This window comes from Plecotus auritus (assembly GCF_963455305.1).
Source record: "Plecotus auritus genome assembly, chromosome: 7".
NCBI classification, from domain to species: Eukaryota; Metazoa; Chordata; class Mammalia; order Chiroptera; family Vespertilionidae; genus Plecotus; species Plecotus auritus.
In genome coordinates this window covers 73424767-73444864 of record NC_137774.1, presented here as the reverse complement: position 1 = coordinate 73444864, position 20098 = coordinate 73424767, and the positions used below count along the sequence as shown (strand labels likewise).

At 47.3% G+C, this 20098-nt stretch overlaps 1 protein-coding gene across 4 annotated transcripts in view; it reads right to left on the bottom strand.

The window, feature by feature from the left end:
• LOC308254967 (uncharacterized protein C16orf96) overlaps positions 1-20098 on the bottom strand; it is a 67110-nt gene that overhangs the window by 4862 nt on the left and 42150 nt on the right. For 2 of the 4 annotated variants that reach the window (XM_080681633.1, XM_080681634.1), the window contains 8 exons: positions 18970-19055; positions 18496-18606; positions 13983-14057; positions 13381-13545; positions 8106-8224; positions 7342-7404; positions 4990-5082; positions 3697-4193 (listed from right to left, as the gene is read on the bottom strand). In XM_080681633.1, the coding sequence (XP_080537759.1) occupies positions 4100-4193; positions 4990-5082; positions 7342-7404; positions 8106-8224; positions 13381-13545; positions 13983-14057; positions 18496-18606; positions 18970-19055 (806 nt within the window). In that variant the 3' untranslated portion in view covers positions 3697-4099. Of the gene's footprint in view, positions 1-1962; positions 4194-4989; positions 5083-7341; positions 7405-8105; positions 8225-13380; positions 13546-13982; positions 14058-18495; positions 18607-18969; positions 19056-20098 lie in introns of those variants that run through there. The other 2 variants (XM_080681636.1, XM_080681635.1) reach the window with 2 other exon arrangements.

Below are 20098 nucleotides of genomic sequence, written 5' to 3'. Positions count from 1 at the left end.
TTCCAGGCGAGCCCCTGGGGACCCACGCTCTTGTGGGGGAGTCTGGACTCTCGGGCGGAGACTCGAGCTGGGGAAGGCGGAGGACTGAAAGCGCACATGCGCGCAAGGGCAAGGCTGACAGGAAGCCAAGACTGAGACTCCACCCCATCCAAGCTGAGCACAGAGGCTATTGCAATTTGGCAAGTCTAATCCTATAAGGCTGTCTCCAGCACCAAACTTCTCCCAGCATAGACACAGCTGATCCTTACAGCCAACTGGCCCGGAGGTCAATTCTTCCCAGTGATACCAACAACAATAAAGACTTAATTACAACAAGGCTGTACACACAGTCCACAAAGGGGTGCACCAAGAGTGTCCACCTCAGGTTAACTGGGGAAGCAGACCCACTGGGCCATATTGGAAACCTAGCACAAATATATACCTTACCAACTCAGGGAATCAATGAAAATGCGGGGTCAAAGAATCAGATCACAAACAAAAGAAATGGAGGAAAACAAACGACTGGATATAGAATTCAAAACCACGGTGATAAGACTTTTTAAGAATATCCTAGAAAAGGCCGATAAATATAACAAGACCCTCGAAGATATGAAAAAGGACCAACTAGAAATTAAACATACACTGACTGAAATAAAAAATATTATACAGAGACCCAGAAACAGAATAGAGGAACACAAGAATCGAGTCAAAGAATTGAAATACAAAGAAGCAAAAAACACTCAACCGAAAAAGCAAAAAGCAAAAAAAAAAATCCAAAAAGTTGAAGATAATGTAAGAAGACTCTGGGACAACTTCAAGCGTACCAACATCAGAATTATGGGGGTGCCAGAAGAAGAGAGAGAGCAAGATACTGAAAACCTATTTGAAGAAATAATGACAGAAAACTTCCCCCACCTGGTGAAAGAAATAGACTTACAAGTCCAGGAAGCCCACAGAACCCCAAACAAAAGGAATCCAAAGAGGACCACACCAAGACACATCATAATTAAAATGCCAAGAGCAAAAGACAAAGAGAGAATATTAAAAGCAGCAAGAGAAAAACGGTTAATTACCTACAAGGGAGCACCCATACGACTGTCAGCTGACTTCTCAACAGAAACTATGCAGGCCAGACGGGAGTGGAAAGAAATTTTCAATGTGATGAATAGCAAGAACCTACAACCAAGATTACTCTACCCAGCAAAGCTATCATTCAGAATTGAAGGGCAGATAAAGAGCTTCACAGATAAGAAAAAGCTGAAGGAGTTCATCACCACCAAACCAGTATTATATGAAATGCTGAAAGGTATTCTTAAAGAAGAGGAAGAAGAAAAAAGTAAAGAGAAAAATTATGAACAACAAATACATATCTATCAACAAGCGAACCTAAAAATCAAGTGAATTAAAAACCTGAGGAACAGAATAATCTGGTGAATATAATAGAATCAGGGGCATAGAAAGGGAGTGGACTGATAATTCTCAGGGTGAAAGGGGTATGGGGGGTTCATGAAGAGAATGGACAAAAATCATACACCTATGGATGAGGACAGTGGGGGGGAGGTAAGGGCAGAAGGTGGGGTGGGAAATGGGTGGAGGGGAGCTATGGGGGAAAAAGGAGAAATAATTGTAATAATCTGAATAAAGATTTATTTAAAAAAAAAATAAAAAATAAAGTGTTCTCTTGAGTAAATAAATGAGTGCTAAGAGCACACTTGTCAGAATATCTGGCCACAGGTAAGCTTCTAATTGATTTTTGTTGTTGTTAATCCTTACCCAAGGATATATATTTTTTAAAAATATATTTATTATTGTTTTCAGAGAGGAAGGGAGATGGAGAGAGAGATAGAAACATCGATGATGAGAGAGAATCATTGATTGGCTGCCTCCTGCAAGCCTCCTACTGGGGATCAAGCCCACAACCCGGGCATGTGCCCTTCACCAGAATCGAACCTGGGACCTTTCAGTCCAAAGGCCAATGCTCTATCCATTGAGTCAAACCGGCTAGGGCCCAAGGATATTTTTTCCATTGAATTTTAGAGAATGGAAGGATGGTAGGGAGAGGGAGAGAAACATCTGAATGAACCCTGACTGGGGCCAGGGATCGAACCTGCAACCCAGGTACGTGCCCTTGACTGGGAATTGAACCTGTGACCCTTAGGCATGCAGGCCGATGCTCTAACCACTTGGGCACATCTCCAGGGTGATCCTAATTGTTTTTTAATGCTAAACTTTGTTGCCCTCAAGCCGGATAAAGCGGTTGAGATATCATGATACCATCTGCTTTGCTGCTATGGGTCTTGAGAATGAATGAGCCATGCCCTTTCATCTGGAGGGAGAGGAGTGTTGTCTGGTGAGTGAGTGGGGTTGAGGGCCAGGTGTGTAAGGTTATCCTGGTCCCTCCAAGGCTGCCCTTACCTGCTCATATGTGCAATGCCTCCCTGGTTGTTGTATGGCCTGGCAAGAAGTCAGGCTCATTATATATTAGCCACCATTGTTATTATCCTGCCTGTTGACCCCTTAAGCCCAGCCTGAGTCCCCCTCCCAACAGCATCCTCTGCCAGGCACCTGGAAAGGAGCTGTTAACCCTGCAGGCCATATCCGCTCCAGGAGGGACATCATAGGGTTTAAGATGGTAGCCTGCCCTCCTGGGCCAGAGGGAGGGCCTTTAATAGGTTGAAGGGTGGCCCTCAAAAGACCTGTGAATGTAACCTTATTTGGAGAAAAAGTCTTTGCGGATGTAATTAAGTGAAGGATCTTGAGATGAGAGCATCCTGGGTTAAGCTGGGCTTTAAATCCAATGTCACATGTCCTTAAAAGAAACACAAGAGGAGAATAACAGGGAGAAGGCCATACAAAGATGGAGGCAGAGACTGGGGAGATGCGGTCACAAGCGCAGTAAGAGAAGGCACTCCTTTTGGTCTTGCTGGCCCAGTGTTAGAGCTGAATGGTGGAGTCCCTGGGAGAAGCCAGCTGGAGCCAGGGCCTCAATACTGCAGCAGCCAGAGCATTGATTCCACAAGTATGACAGACTCTCCCCCAGCCCAATCCTAGCCCATCCTTGACATTAGAACACAGGCCTCCAGAGTCTGTCCACATCCTCTTCATCACACCCAATCTCTGCACCTCAGGTGGACTCACCTTTCTGAGTGCCTGACTATGCCTGGCTTCCCCAGGGTCTTTGCACCTGCTATTTCTCCCATCTGGACTGCTCTCCTCCCACTTGACCCCTTCATCCAGTAAAACCCTAGTCCCTCTTCAGATGCCTCAGAGCAGCATCCAATCCCTCTCCCTAGACTACTGTCCCTTGTTATACTCTCCCAACACCAACCCAGCATCCCATCTTTGGGCAGGCCACCAGCATCCTTCCCCAAACCTGCACACTTTGTCACAACTGTCCTAGCCATCCCTTCAGACCAGCTGTTCTTCCTCACCTTCGGTTATCTGCTTATGGTCTGCTTCTCCTCCTCATGTGGAGACTCCAGGGCATAACCATCTATTTTGCTCCCCTGTGTCTCCCTGGCACTTGGCTCAGTGCCTAGCATACAGTATGATCCCATTTTTGCAAGTGGCTGTGTGAGGACGCCCCAGTCAGGGATCGTGCCAGCCCTGGACCCTGCCTGCATTTGCTCATGCTGACCAGCAAAGCCAGGACACCAGGCAGGGGTGCCCAGGAAGGCCTGACGCCCCTCACCAGCCAGCTTCTTCTCCACGCTGGTCAGTGGCCGTGCCCCTTCCTGGTTCTCCATTCGGCCCTTGTACAGGATCCCATCCACTCCCAGGATGTCCACCTCGGCCTGTTGGAGGGCCCGGGCCCCAGGTAAGGGAGTGTCTTTGAGCCTCTAGTATACACAGAGGCCCAGCAGACAGAGCACAGCTCCCCAGGGGTCACCCACCACCCGGGCTGTGGCCGGACTCACGGTATCATAGTCCAATATCTCGGGGTCCCCATAGGGATAGAGTGTTGTCAAGTTATATGACTTGAGCTTGAGGTTGGCATCATTCCCAGGGCCATCATGCCAGTCCTGGTCTCCAAGGTTCTGGAGCTGCTGGAGCTGCTGCTGTTCCCTGGGGCAGGGCAGGAGGGTCAGCAGCCACCTAGATACCTCTGCCCCCGAGGAGCCTAAGGACAGGCCCTGAAGGCCTGGCCAGAAGCAAGAGAAGACTGGAATTCCTTCCAGCTGATTCTGGGTGGTGCAGCCAGGCAGGCCTGGGGCCTGGTGGGTAGATAAAGACAGGCACAGTGGGGACAGAGGAAAAAAATTGAGCCCTACATCCTCCAGACCTCAGCCACTCCTAGAAGCCTGATCTGGCCTACCAAGTGCATGCTCTTAGCCTCTTGCTTTCCAGAAGGAATCAGGCAAGGGAAATGAGGGCAGGGGCACAGGCCCCCAGGTGTGGCTCTGGTTATTGTTTAGCTGTTATTCCTCATCTGGGGGGTGGGGAACACGCGGAAGCTGGATGTCCGGAAGGTGAGGGATGAAGCTGGGAATCAGGGAGCCAGCTGGGTTTGGTGGAAACCCTCAGGTTTAGATGCCAGCTCTGCCACTCACTACCTGTGACCTTGGGCAGGTTGCATAAGTTCTCTGAGCCTCAATTTCTTCAACTATGAAATAGCATGATAATAGAATATACCTCAAAGGGCAAGGATTTAATGAGCTTAGGTATGTCTAAGTGCTTAGCGCAGTGTCTGCCCGGCCATAACAAGCCTCACTGTCATTCACATCCTCTAGTGGGAAGTAGGCATATTCATCCTATTTCATAGGGGATTATGAGATTCAAATGAGAAACCCTTCCCCAGCTCATAATAGATGCCCAATAAATATGTCCATTCCTTTCCTCTGTGGTCATCTCACATGCTGTCTGTTGCCTAGCCACTGTCCTGAACATTTCCCTTGCAGATGGCTGGCAATGCCTTGGGATAGTCTTTGGATCCTGGGACTACAGTTTAGGTTTCTGCAGGGATCCTGGGTCCTGAGTGACTTCCATGGGGTAGACCCCCAGTCTGCTCACCTCATCTGTTGCCGCTGCAGGTACTCGTAGCTATTGGCACTAGATGGCCGAAGCCGTGACAGCAGGTGGGCTTTGCGGATGGTGATGAGATGTCTGTTGGAGAACAAGAGCTTAGTGGAAGGCATATGTGGCCAGCAGAGGGCACTGGGTTCCCACCTCCTCCCAGAAGCCACCCTCAAACTTGGCCTGAAATGAGGCTGCCCTACAAGGGCTCTGGGGAACCCTGAAAATCTTTCTAAGTCATAAAAAACAATTGTTCCAATTATAAAAGTAAAAACCAAACACAGACTGGAGGTGGCCAGAACCTGGAGGTAGAGGGGAGGAGAATGGGAGTGACAGTGATTGGGTAAGGGGTTTCCTTCTGGGGTGATGGAAATATTCTGGAACTAAAGGTGGTGGCTGCACAATAGTGTCAATGTTCAAACTGCCACTGAACTGTTTGCTCTAAAATGGTTAATTTATGTTATGTATATTCTACCTCAATAAAGTAAAAATAAAGTAAAACAACCCTGGCCAGTGTTCCCAGTGGTTAGAGCACTGGCCTGAGCACCACACGGTCTCGGGTGTGATTCTGGGTCAAGGGCACGTACCTGGGTTGCATGTTCAATGCCCAACCCTGGTCGGGGTGTGTGTGGGAGGCAACCAATAGATGTATCTCTCTCACATCAATGTTTTTCTCTTTCTCCCTCTTCCTCTCCTCCCCCTCTTTCCCTTCCACTGTCTCTAAAAATTAGTGGAAAAAATATCCTCCCATGAGGATTAACAAAAAAATAATAATAATTTAAAAAATAGTCCTAGCCAGTTTGGCTCAGTCGATAGAGTGTTGGCCCACAGATTGAAGAATTCAAGGTTCGATTCCGGTCAAGGGCATGTAACTGGGTTGCAGGCTTGATCCATGGCCCAGGTTGGGGCATGTGTGGGAGGCAACCAATCGATGTGTCTCTCTCCCATGAATGTTTCTCTCTCTCCATCTCTCCTCCTCCTCCCTTCCACTCTCTCTAAAATTCAATGAAAAAATATCCTCGGGTGAGGATTAACAAAAAATAAATAAAAAGAATACTGTAACTGGATATCTGTTGTTTGAAAGAAAAATTCTGGATATAGCTCCACAGCCCCCTCCATGAACTTGGACTGGCCATGAGGGTGCTGATGAGCTTCAAGGGTCACCAGGACCTGACTAACACGGAGAGATCTTGTAGTGCCCATGGGCACCTCAAGATCCTGGCTCTTAAACCATGTTAGAGTATTGTTTGGTGGCTCCGAGTTACCATATAACCCAGCACTTCCACTCCCAGGTTTATATCCAAAAGAATTGGAAACAGGTGTTCAAACAAATATATGTTTTCATAAAGGCTAAAAGGTGGAAACAACCCACATGTCCATCAATGTATAAATGGATCAACAATATGTGGTCTATTCATACAATGGGCTATTTATTATTCAGTCACAAAAAGGAAGGAAGTGCTGACACAAGCTACAACATGGATGAACCTCAAAAACATAATGCTCAGTGGAAGAAGCCAAACACAAGAGACAACATGTTGTATGATTCCATTTCTATGAAGTATCCAGAACAGGCAAATCCACAGACAGAAGTAGATTCAAGGTTGTCAGGGGCTACGGGGAGGGGGCAATAGGAGTGACTGCTTAATAGGTCTGGGGTTTCCTTTTGGGACAATAAAAATATTTTGAGATTAAAAGTGGTGGTTGCGCCGAAACCGGTTTGGCTCAGTGGATGGAGCGTCGGCCTGTGGACTGAAAGGTCCCGGGTTCGATTCCGGTCAAGGGCATGTACCTTGGTTGCGGGCACATCCCCAGTGGGAGGTGTGCAGGAGGCAGCTGATCCATGTTTCTCTCTCATCGATGTTTCTAGCTCTCTATCCCTCTCCCTTCCTCTCTGTGAAATATGAATAAAATATATATTTAAAAAAAAGTGGTGGTTGCATATTATGGTAAATGAACTAAATGCCACTGAATCACTCCCTTTAAAATGGTTAACCTTATATTATGTGAATTTCACCTCAATAAATAATTAGACCATAAAATACATGCAAAAAAAGCCCCACAAAGTTTTGCTTTTCTCTATAGTTTCCTTCCATTATTTTTCTTTTGGAGTTGACCCAGTCCCTGGAACAGTGGGCACCAGACAGGGCTGATGAAGAAAGGAAGGGATGATGGTGGCCTGCCCAGGGACAGGGAGCAAATGAAATGATGTCTACAAAACATGCATGTGGATGTGCATATAAAGGATGTTTCTAGAACACTGCAGGCACATAGAGTGTGTATGTGTGTCTTTCTGTTTGTCCAGAAGAGAGAGGGCGGGCACAGATGCCCCCCGGCGACTGTACTCACGGGCCAGTCATCATCTCCACCGGCCGGTCACAGGAAATGCATTTCACCCGCTCAAACAGTTTCCTGGAAGACATCCATTCATCAGCTGTGGCACCCCAGTCAGGCCTGGGGCTGCCCCTTTCCCAGGCAGTGTTTGGGGAGGCTGCAGGTCTGTCTATGCCTCAGGGCCAGGACTTCCCCTCACATCCTACACCCACTGGCCTGGCCCAGTTCAGCTTGGCTTTGCTGACCTCCATTTGTGGCCTCCTGGAGCAGAAGTGGGGAATAGAAGTGTGTGTAGTGCATCTTCCTGCCCTAAACATAATGGAGGTCTTTAAAACCAGAGACCTTCTGGAAAGCTCACCATCACAGTAGGCATTTGGGGCATGAGGGGTGATCTGAGGACAGGAACCCCTCTTTGTCTGGGTGTGCTGTCTCGATGGGAGTAGGGGTCCTGGCTCAGTTCCCAGATGCATCCAGGCTCCACTTGCATGTCTCCTCCCCTCTCTCAAGTCCTCATTTGTGGCAAAAGGGCTTTGGAGCAGATGTGCTTCTGAGTCCCTCTGCCAGCCAAGGCCAGAGCTGCCACCTCTGAGCGCCTGGGTGCTCTCAGGCCTCATCCCAACCCCTTTCCACACCCAGCTGGGAAGTCCCGCCCCCTCTCCCCACATCCACAGGTCTGAAATCTTGTTTCCAAAATCCTCTGGGATCCCCCTCCAGTTCCCTCCCCAGAGAAAGGGTCCCCGAGCCTTCACAAGCTCCACCCCTACCCAGGAGGGGCTCACTTCCTAAAGCCGGCAGCGCTATCAGGGTCGAATCGGAGGCCTTCAATTAGCAGCTTCCTGACTATTTGCCAGACCTCATTTATGTCTTTCTTTAGACTGTCCAAATCCTTGCTGATCAGCTGGAACAACCAAAGGGGGGAAAGAGTGTTTAGTCAATTAATTCACATGCTGCTTCGCTCCAGAAAAGGATTTGCAGTAACTGCAAAGTGACACAGAGTATAACAAGATTAAACAGAAAAAAGTGAGGTGGTTAAGGAAAGGGACCTGACAAAGCTTGAGTTAAGGTTCATACCCCTAATGCATGCTAATGCTAGAGGGGAGCTGCCAAGTGAACTTCCCAGCAGCCAAGGCAAAGAAACATCAGGTCCTGCCTCCAAATGATAAAACCAACCCTATGCTCAACTACAGGCCTGCAGGCCCGAGAAACATTTCTCCCAAAGGTCCCCAGACAACTAATATTCACACATTCAACACATTTACTGAGTGCAAAGTACTATCATACATTCAATGGCTTTAAATATATTCACAGAGTTGTACAATCATCACCACAACAATTTTAGAACATTTTCATCACTCCCACAGAAACCTCATACCCATTAGCAGTCACTCTCACTTCCCCCCAGATTCGTAGGGGTAGACAACCACTAATATACTTTCTGTCTCTATAGATTTTCCTATTCTGAACATTTCACATAAATGGAATCACACAACCTGTGGCCTTTTTTGTCTGGCTTCTTTCCCTGAGTATAATGTTTTCAAGGTTTATTCAGGTTGTAGCATTCCTTTTTATGGCTGAATAACATTTAATTTTATGGCTAAACTATATTTTGTTTATCCATTCACCCACTGATGGACATTTGTGTTGTTTTCACTTTTTAGCATTTATAATGCTGCTATGAACATTCTTGTACAAGTTTTTACATAGACATAAGTTTTCATTTCTTTTGGGTAGATACCTAGGAGTGGAAATGCTGACGGGTATAGTAATTCTATGTCTAATTTTTTTAAAAACTGCCAGACTGTTTTCCACAGTTAGACTTCAAAATTTTTACAGTGTTCCTTCCAGTGCCAGATTTTGGTCTCTAAATACCATTCCCCACTAAAAGGAACCAGGACTCCATAGTAGATACAGCTGACTCAGGTCTCAGGAAGGGAATGTTGACAATTAGCCTGTAACCTCTTGTCATTTAAGAAACAAGACAGTTATATGGTGACAGAAGGTTAAGTCAAAGGGCTCAGAAGCTAGCTCACGAGGATCCAAGATGACGGCATAGGTAAACACCTAAACTGCTGCCTCGCACAACAATTTCAAAACTACAACTAAAAGACAAAACGTCTATCACCCAGAACCACGGGAAAGCTGGCTGAGTGGAAGTTCTACAACTAGAAGGAAAGAGAAAAGATCAGTGAGACGTGCACAAGCGCTGAAAAGCTGAGGTACAGAGGTGCACGTATAGGGCTGGCGGTGGGCAACTGGGAGCGCTGCTTTTTTCAACCCGAAAGGAGACAAGCTCCCGATTACTCCAAACTCCAGTTTCTGGGGAGACGCGGGGGACCCAAACTCCTACGAGGAGAAGCTGGACTGTCTGCCATCGGGTCGGAAAGTGAGGGTGGCTTGCTTGCAGGGCTGAGCACAGGAATAATTGTTTACTGCGCTGGGACGCAGGGACGCGGTCGGAGACTCAGAGCCGGCTTTCTGGCAGCCATCGCTGTTTGCCACTCCCTACTAGTGACACCCTGAGACCCTGCCCTGCACAACCTACAAACCCACCCAAGCTCCAAGCAGCGGCTTTAGCATATGAATGGCCTGCCCTATCGCAGCTTAACATAGCAAAATTGCAGCCCAGGTCAGAGAGCTCCAAAACCTCCAAACCCCAAGCAAAGAGGAGAAAAACTGTAGTTCTCGCTGTAGCTCCTGCTGGGTGGCCTCAGACAGTAGCTGACCTGCACCCCATTGGAGATCCAGAAGCCAGTGTACCTAGTGGTCAGTGTGAGACACCAGATTTCAACTCCTCACATCCATAAGTGACACATTCAAGAGGCAGACTCAGCCAAAACCGGTTTGGCTCAGTGGATAGAGCGTCGGCCTGCGGACTGAAAGGTCCCTGGTTCGATTCCGGTCAAGGGCATGTACCTTGGTTGCGGGCACATCCTCAGTGGGAGGTGTGCAGGAGGCAGCTGATCGATGTTTCTCTCTCATCGATGTTTCTAGCTCTCTGTCCCTCTCCCTTCCTCTCTGTGAAATATCAATAAAATATATTAAAAAAAAAAAAAAAAAGAGGCAGACTCAGTGAGCACCAAAGCCCCACTGAAACAAGTCCTGCACCATAAGCGTGTCTCCAGCGCAGCAGTTCTTCCATTATATACACAGCGGGTCCTCACAGCCAATTGGCCTGGAGGTCAATTCCTTCCAGTGTACCAACAGCAATCAAGGCTTAACTACAACAAGACTTTGCATTCAGCCCACAAAGGGGTGCACCAAGAGCGTCCTCCTCAGGTGATTGGGGAGGCTGAGCTACTGGCCCCTGTAGGTCACCTACCACACAAAGCCACTCCATCAACACAGGGAAGCAGAGACAAAGAAACATGTCACAAATGAAAGAAATGGAGGAAAGCAAACTACTGGATGACATAGAGTTCAGAACCACATTTATAAGGTTACTCAAGAATCTTCTAAAAACCGCCGAGAAACTTGATAAGACCTCCGAGGAGCTTAGTGAGACCTTCAAGGACCTTAATGAGAATGCAAAAAAAATGGAAAAGGACCAGTCAGAAATTAAGCATACACTGTCTGAAATAAAGAATATACAGAAATTCAACTCTAGATCAAAGGACCCCAAGAATCAAACCAAAGATCTGGAATATGAGGAAACAAAAAAACACCCAACCAGAAAAACAAAAAGAAAAAAGAATCCAAAAATATGAAGATAGTGTAAGGAGCCTCTGGGACAACTTTAAGCGTACCAACATCCGAATTTTTGGGGTGCCAGAAGAAGAGAGAGAGCAAAATATTGAAAACCTATTAGAAGAAATAATGACAGAAAACTTCCCCTACCTGGTGAAAGAAATAGACTTACAAGTCCAGGAAGTGCACAGAACCCCATACAAGAGGAATCCAAAGAGGACCACACCAAGACACATCATAATTAAAATGCCAAGGGCAAAAGACAAAGAGAGAATCTTGAAAGCAGCAAGAGAAAAACGGTTAGTTACCTACAAGGGAGCATGACTGTCAGCTGATTTCTCAGCAGCAACTATTCAGGCCAAAAGGGAGTGGCAAGAAATATTCAATGTGATGAACAGCACGAACCTACAACCAAGATTACTCTCCCCAGAAAAGCTATCATTCAGAGTTGAAGGTCAGATAAAGAGCTTCACAGACAAGAAAAAGCTAAAGGAGTTCATCACCACCAAACCAGGATTACATGAAATGCTGAAAGGTATTCTTTAAGAAGAGGAAGAAGAAGAAAAAGGTAAAGATAAAAATTATGAACAACAAAATGACATCAAATACATACCTACCAACAAGTGAATCTAAAAATCAAGTGAATAAAAAATCTGAAGAGCAGAATGGACTGGGGAATATAATAGAATCAGGGACATAGAAAGGGAGTGGACTGACAATTCTCAGGGGAAAGAGGGTGTGAGGGGTGCGGGAAGAGATTGGACAAAAATCTTACAGCTATGGATGAAGACAGCGGCGGAGGGTAAGGGCATGGGATGGGGTGGGGTGGGGAATCAGGTGGAGGGGAGCTATGGGGGGTGGGAAAGAGGAACACCTGTAATAATCTGAACAATAAAGATTTATTTAAAAAAAAAGAAGAAGAAGCTAGCTCGCAGGCCAAAGATGAGACCATCTGAGTGACAAAATAAATAGTAACTTAATTGACTGAGTGAATTCCTAATATATATAAAAACCCTGGGTCCGTCACGACCAGAGGCTCGACCAACTGGAAGTCAGTCCTGCAGTTAGCACTGGGTTGCCATGGTGATCCAGCACTGACTGCTGTGGCTGCAGGCAGGGTGACCCAGCACTAACTGCTGAGGGGGCTGCGAATCAGGCCTGGAGAGAGGCCTGAAGAGAGAAGCAGGGTCTGATCCATAGCCTGTGTGGTAGCTGTTGATCAGCACTTGCCTCTCTCTTTCTCTCTGGGCCGGGCCAGCAGCCATGCCTCCATTTCTCTACAGGCCTCCACCGGGGCTGCTGATCAGCCCCGCCTTTCTGATCAGGCCCCATTGATAGACCCAGAGACGCTGATTGGCACAGAAACCGACCAATGAGAACCAAATCTGGGTGAAGTGTGAGGAGCCAATGGCTGCCTAGGAGGTGGAGCTTTTGACGCTGACTGGCATAGAAACTGACCAATCAGAACCAAATTGGCCAGCAGGGGAGAGCAGTTGGGGGCGAGATCAGGCCGGCAGGGGAGGGCAGTTAGGGGCGATCAGGCAGGCAGGCAGAGGGGTTAGGAGCAAGCAGGCAGGCAGGCAGGCAGGCAGAGGCAGTTAGGAGCGATCAGGAAGGCAGGAAGGTGAGCGGTTAGGAGGCAGTGGTCCCAGATTGCAAGAGGGATGTCCGACTGCCGGTTTAGGCCTGATCCCTGTGGGGACAGTTGGACCTCTCCCATAGGGTCCCCGATTGGAGAGGGTGCAGGCTGGGCTGAGGGACCCCCCCACTCTGTGCACTGGGCCACTAGTTGAATAATAAAAATTCGTGATTCACAGTGACACTTACAAAAAATAAATAAAAAAATAAAAATAGAAACCCTCAATTGCCACCATGTTTTGGATGTGGGCATTTCAATCAATATATTACCCTGAAAACTGATCACTAAAGGAATTAATTCATCATTTTTCTGTCTTTCCTGAAAGAACCATATTTCAGGGTAATCGGCTCAAGTTGATGAAGGAAAGCTCTTCACAGATTTCTAGCTGATAAATGTAGAAGCTACATCTGTCTTGCTCCCTTGGGTCACTCGTTCTAAGGGAAGTCAACTGCAATGGTGTGAGGCCACTTGAGCAGCCCTAAAAAGGAGTTCATGTGGTGAGGAAGTGAGGAGTCTTGCCCACAGCCATGTGAGGGGGCCATCTTGGAAGTGGCTCCTCTGGCCCCAGTCAAACCTTCAGATGACAGCAACTTCATGGGAGACCCTGAGCCATTCAGCTAAGCAGCTCCCAAATTCTTGGCCTTCAGAAACTAAATGTTTGTTGGTTTAAACTGCTGAAGTCCAGGTTTACTTGTTATGTGACAAGTGATAACTGATACAGGGAAGCTCACCTTGCTGCCCAGGTCCTTGCTGAGCTGATCCACAGTCTTCTTCCAGTCATCCTCTTGGGACATGATCCTCAATAGTATGCTCTGAATCATCTCGTTCAGCTCCATTGCCGTCCTCTCCAGATCAACCCGGCTTGCCTTGGCTGCCAGGGTGCTCTTGTCAGCTTTCTATAGAGAGAAGGTACTCAGAGAGGCAGAGCTGCTGGGGTGGGAGCAAGGAGAAGTTGGGGGAGATCAGTTCATTTTGGTCAATTTTTTCAAGTTTGGGACCCTGGACATCTAGCCTTGGCTTAAATTCAATCCTGGGGTCTATGCTGGCTCAAAGACAATCATCAGATCTAAGCCATGGTTTTCCTATGACAGAGTTGGTGAGTGATTTTTAAGTTCACATAACAAATTGTCACTAACCCTGAAGCACTGAAAATAGGAGTTGATGGGACAACTTTGAGAAGTGTCCCCAGCCTTTCCATGTGAATAAAGGTGGAGGGAGACTCTGAAGTCTCTCTGCCAGGTTTTGTCTTGGCTCAATGATTACATTTCCCTCAGTGGGAGAGCTGGGGCTCAGGATGAGGGAGCAGGACGGGGAGAGGAATCTCCTCACTCACCTCTTTTAACTCCTGCTCCATCGCACTTTTGTCTGCCTTGACCATTTCTAGATTTCTTATTTGAGACTGGAGAATCTAAGAACAGAAGCAAAGGGCATGTCAGCTATCCTTGGAATCCCTGAGGATAATAGCCACCTCTCACCTCTACCTGCCGGAAACTGATCATTGTCCCACTAATAGAGAGATGTGGAAAGGGAATCCGGAAGGCCGGTCAACCTTAAATGCTCTGAAAGGTCGGAGCTAATCACTCATTGTTTAGTTGAGACATTGGTAGTTGAAGCAGCTTCCACCTGTTAGTCTTATGTAAATTCTTGCTGATTGGCTATTATTGGAATTTCCTGCCTAAAGGATATGAGTGTATTCCATAACCTTAATAAAAGGGATAGCAAAGCCAGAGCGGGGTGGTAGTCCTCCCCCTACAGGTGGGCTCCCGCCTGCCCCAAATATTCCCAAATTAATACTTTTCTAGTCTCTTTTCATTTGTGTACGGCCTTCTCCAGAACCCGAACCCTGAACCGGAACCCTGAACCACGCGGGACGTGAAAGGGGTTACCACATCTACCCTTGCTGTGGTGCTAAGAAGGGACAATGAGACCGGGTGGACAGCAGGTAGGGTGGGCACATGGGAAGGCTTGGGCTCCTGGGTGCCTGGTGCCCAGATTAGAAGGGAAGAAATGTGAGACTTGAAAAAAGTTGTCCTCTTGGAGGCAGACATGGCAACTTTGCTGCACAGGGAGGCAGACCTAAGGAAGGAAAGTATAAACCAATGCTTTGGCTCTTTAGATGGTTAGGACAAGTTCCTCTCTTCTGATCTGTAATGAGGACCCAGTAAGAACTGCAGTCCATTCATCAGCCAAGCACTTACATATCACATACTGTACCCCACTGTCAAAGGAACACTCTTCTTTCCCTTTCCCATAACTTCACAAAGAACCAACTCTCTCCATTACTTCTGCCCTCTCTCCACTTACTGAACTCTCCTATGAGGCAGCAGCACTAACCTGGCTGGGAAGAGCCTCACACCCACTGGGCCATGTCCCCAGAGGGTGAGGTCACTTTTCCTCCAAAGCAGAAAATAGGCTTCTACTTCTTTCTTCATATCTGGTCTTCCTCTCATCCTTAGCAACAGAACCTCCAACTTTTAGCTGGCATCTGACCTCCCAGAATCATGACTATATTTCATAGCCTCCCTTACCGCTTGGTATGACCACTGGGATACAAATAGAAGTGGAGAGATGTCTTATTCACTGCTGGCTTGAATGCAGAGTTAATGTCTAGAGCACCAGCAGCCACCTTGGAGCTTGAGGTGACCTTTTGAATGGAAGTCACACACCATGGAATTTTAGACCAGCTCTAGACGAGTCATTTCTGACTTTCTTGTTTTTCTGTTACCTTGTTTCAGTCAGTTATTTGGGAGTTCATGTTATTCACAGTTGAACCTAATTCTAATTAATGCAAAGCTCTATCACATCCACTTGCAAAGGGAAAGTAATGTTTTCCACAGAGTCAAAAAAAAAGCCCTAACCTGTTTGGCTCAGTGGATGGAGCATCGGCCTGCGGACTGAGGGGTCTCAGGTTCGATTCCAGTCAAGGGCATGTACTTTGGTTGCAGGCACATCCCCAGTAGGAGGTGTGCAGGAGGCAGCTGATTGATGTTTCTAACTTTCTCTCCCTATCCCTTCCTCTCTGTAAAAAATCAATAAAATATATTTTTTAAAAAAGAGTTCTGTTCTCACTTATTTTCCTGCTGTATTCTTAATGGGAAACACTCCAAGAGACAAACTCTAAGGTGAAGGATATGTTTCCATCTTGATTGGGTGATAGTGATATGGGTGTGTAAACAGGCAAAAATTAATTCACCTCTTATACTTAAAACTTGGGCATTTTACTGTGCATAAATTTACTTTGATTAAAATCACCAATATCACTGTTTACTACCAAATACAGAAGAGCCTAGATGGTGTCTGTCTTGTTGACTGCTGCATCACCAGGCCTTGGAAGGGTGCCTGGTGCAGAGTGAAGGCTCAGTAAGATTGGCTGAATGACTCAATGAATGAATAAGGGGTTTTTTGCATCACCTGTCATGTTCATAACATTTTCTCGCAGATATCCAGATAAAACAGTAACACCTATCCCAGATGTGTCTGCATGCCCTCATTTCTCTACTGGAAGGGCTCAATAGGGGCTGCTGATCTCTTGCACATGTTCATTTAAGACATATTTAATAAAATATGTGTTTTATACCAAGCCCTGTTCTTCCAGGCCCTTCAAGGGTTAACTTTTTAAAAAATATATATATTTTATTGATTTTTTTGCAGAGAGGAAGGGAGAAGGATATAGAGTTAGAAACATCGATGAGAGAGAAACATCGATCAGCTGCCTCCTGCACACCCCCTACTGGGGATGTGCCCGCAACCAAGGTACATGCCCTTGACCAGAATTGAACCTGGGACCCTTCAGTCCGCAGGCCGACACTCTATCCACTGAGCCAAACCAGTTAGGGAAAGGGTTAACTTTTATAAGCAATTAATGTTTTCTTGTTGGCATAAAGGACAGGAAGGCAGTCAAGACAAAGACTGCCTTGCTCCATCTGGTGCTATTTGGTTGGGCCTCATCCTCTGGAATTTCTCTCAATGAGCAATAACTACTTGGAGACAGATATTATGACCCTTCGTCCCCTCGTGCAGGGCAGGGCTTAGTGCTGGGTACACACATCAGACATGTTGAATTAACTGGCTCATCTCCATTGAGTAAGGGAACCAATATATCCCTAGGACATGGAAATCTGGCCTCTTTGAAGCAGTGATGAAAAGAGGGCCCAGAGTTGTCAGGAGCTGATGTTACTGATCTGGGTACTCACAAGGTCTGATCCTATTACCCTAGTCTCCTCTGTCCACACACAGTCCAGAACCTATCCCTTCCACCTACCTGCACTTAAGCTGAGAACTGGCTCCCCATGTATGATTTCTTTTTCTGAGTTGCCCTATGTGGGTCCTCTCCCTTTTGCCCCCTGCATCCTAACGTATCCCACCAATAGCCTCCTGACTGGTAATCAGAAGCTCCTATGGAAACCACCTCAATTGGTTCTGTTTGAAATTTCTTCTCTTTCTACTCTGGGAATGATTTCTCCAAATGTCTGGGACACGTCACAGACTGGACTGGTCCTGAGGTCCAGCTCAGCAGTCAGAACCCATCAGGCTCATGGAGAATGTGTCTGGTGGAGTGAGCCCCAGGTAAGGGTTCTGTATCATTTCCATACTTTTCATGTTAGCAACTCCGCTGTTCCAGAAAGACCTCTTGGCACAGTCAGAAAGGAGGTTGTTTAGGGGGAAAGTTATGAATGTAACAGTTGGTGCAAGAAATCCTCTGATTCATTTGATTCTTTCAGCACATTTTGAGCCTTCACTCTACACCAGGCATCCTTCTAGGGGTGGGTGACCCAGTGGTTAACAAGAGGGACACTGTTGCCCTAGCTCAGTGGTCGGCAAACTCATTAGTCAACAGAGCCAAATATCAACAGTACAACAATTGAAATTTCTTTTGAGAACCAAATTTTTTTAACTTAAACTTCTTCTAACGCCACTTCTTCAAAATAGACTCGCCCAGGCCGTGGTATTTTGTGGAAGAGCCACACTCAAGGGGCCAAAGAGCCACATGTGGCTCGCAAGCCGCGGTTTGCCGACCACTGCCCTAGCTGGTTTGGCTCAGTGGATACAGCGTCAGCCTGCGGACTGAAGGGTCCCAGGTTCGATTCTAGTCAAGGGCACATGCCAGGGTTGCAGGCTCGGTCCCCAGTAGGGGGTGTGCAGGAAGCAGCCGATTAATGATTCTCATCATTGATGTTTCCATCTTCTCTCCCTCTCCCTTCCTCTCTGAAATCAATAAAAATATATTTTTTTAAAAAAAGAGGGATACTGTCTAGGCCAGTGGTTCTCAACCTTTCTAATGCCACGACCCTTTAATATAGTTCCTCATGTGTGGTGATCCCCAACCATAAAATTATTTTCGTTGCTACTTCATAACTGTAATTTTGCTACTGTTATGAATCGTAATGTAAATATCTGTGTTTTCCTATGGTCTTAGGCTCTACAGCAGCGGTTCTCAACCTGTGGGTCGCGAACCGCTAGCAGGGTTGCCTAAGACCATCGGAAAACACAGATATTTACATTACGATTCATAACAGTAGCAAAATTACAGTTATGAAGTAGCAACGAAAATAATTTTATGGTTGGGGATCACCACACATGAGGAACTGTATTAAAGGGTCACGGCATTAGAAAGGTTGAGAACCACTGGTCTAGGCCCTTCTGTTTATATGTGTGCGTGCTTGTGGGAGGGGCGCGGGGTTTGTTTGTTTCTAATTGAAGTGTAATTTACACACAGGAAAATGCCAGTAAAATGTCTGCTGGTTCCCCTGCCTTTGGTACACCTGTGAAACCTTGGAGAATGTCTAAATATCTCCATGAGTAATTATCCCCTCAGCTGCCCACTGGGACCACCCAGACCTCCGAACCTTAAACTCCTCCAGGCGATTATAGATCTTTTCCACTGCCCTGTCCAGAATGACGTAGTGGTCCTTCATCACCGCTATTTGGTGGCCCCAAACTCTCTCGAGTTCCTCCTCCTAAAAGGGGGAGACACAGACATTCAAGGCCTCTGCTTCTGAGCCCACCATGGGTGAGATGTGGCTTGAAGAGTGTACCAGACCAGTGTAACTCCAACTTGCCATCTGCCCGCCCCCCCCAAACCTGCCACTTTCCCTCTCCACAACCTGCCATCGTAACAACTCTGGGACACTCACCCACATCCTGGGACCCCTGGACCAGCTGGAGCAGTACCAGGGCCTGCGGCTGCCTTCTCACTCCTCGCTACCCTGGCCTCCTTTCAGCTATAGGACAAATGCTCCATCTGGTTCTGAGTCATAGAGTCTGCCATCAGCTTGCCTCGCACCATCATCTTAAAAGCTCTTTCTGCCCAGGACACTGACCTGTAACCTGGATTTCTGGAGGTTTCCAACCTTTTCTTGCAGTACGTCCACTGTCATCCCAAGCCTGGAAGAGCCTCCCATATCAGCTGAAAGCAAAGGAGGGATGACCGTTGGAGGCAGGGATGGAGAAAGATGCTTTGTTTAGACCTCCACCTGCTTCTGTTATGAAATGTCTGGGGCGGTGCTGCAGTCCAACAGAGCAATACTATGCTGTGAGCTTGGGGGCCTTTGAGGTCATTTAAAATTTTCTAGTAATCACATTTAAAAAATCTAAAAAGATGCAAGTGACATAAATATTTTTCTTTTTTTGTTTTTGTTTTGTGTGTGCATTAATTTTATTTTTTGTTTATTTATTTTTAAATAATGTTTTGGTTTTTTGTTTGTTTGTTTGTTTTTATATTTTTACTAGAGACCCAGTGCACGAAATTTGTGCATGGGGGGGGTATCCCTCAGCTCAGCCTGCACGTTCTCCAATCTGGGACCCCTTGAGGTGGGATCGAGCCTAAATGAGCAGTCGGACATCCCTCTCACAATCCAGGACTGCTGGCTCCCAACCGCTTGCCTGCCTGCCTGCCTGCCTGATTTCCCCTAACCCAGCCTTGGGCAAACTACGGCCCGCGGGCCGGATCCGGCTGTTCTATCCGGTTCTCTTGCTCTCCCCTCCGCTCCTTTACTTTGAATTTATATTAGTTCACACAAACACTCCATCCATGCTTTTGTTCCGGCCCTCCGGTCCAGTTTAAGAACCCATTATGGCCCTCGAGTCAAAAAGTTTGCCCACCCCTGCCCTAACCGCTTCTGCCTGCCAGCCTGATCACCCCCTAACCACTCCCCTGCCAGACAGATTGACGCCTAACTGCTCCCCTGCCAGCCTGATTGCCCCTAACTGCCCTCCCCTGCCAGCCTGGTCACCCCTAACTGCCCTCCCCTGCCATCCTGGTCCCCCCCAACTGCCCTCCCCTGCAGGCCTGGTTGCCCCTAACTGCCCTCCCCTGCAGGCCTGGTCGCCCCTAACTGCCCTCCCCTGCAGGCCTGGTCCCCTCCAACTGCCCTCCTCTGCAGGCCTGGTCCCCTCCAGCTGCCCTTCCCTGCAGGCCTGGTACCCCCCAACTGCCCTCCTCTGCAGGCA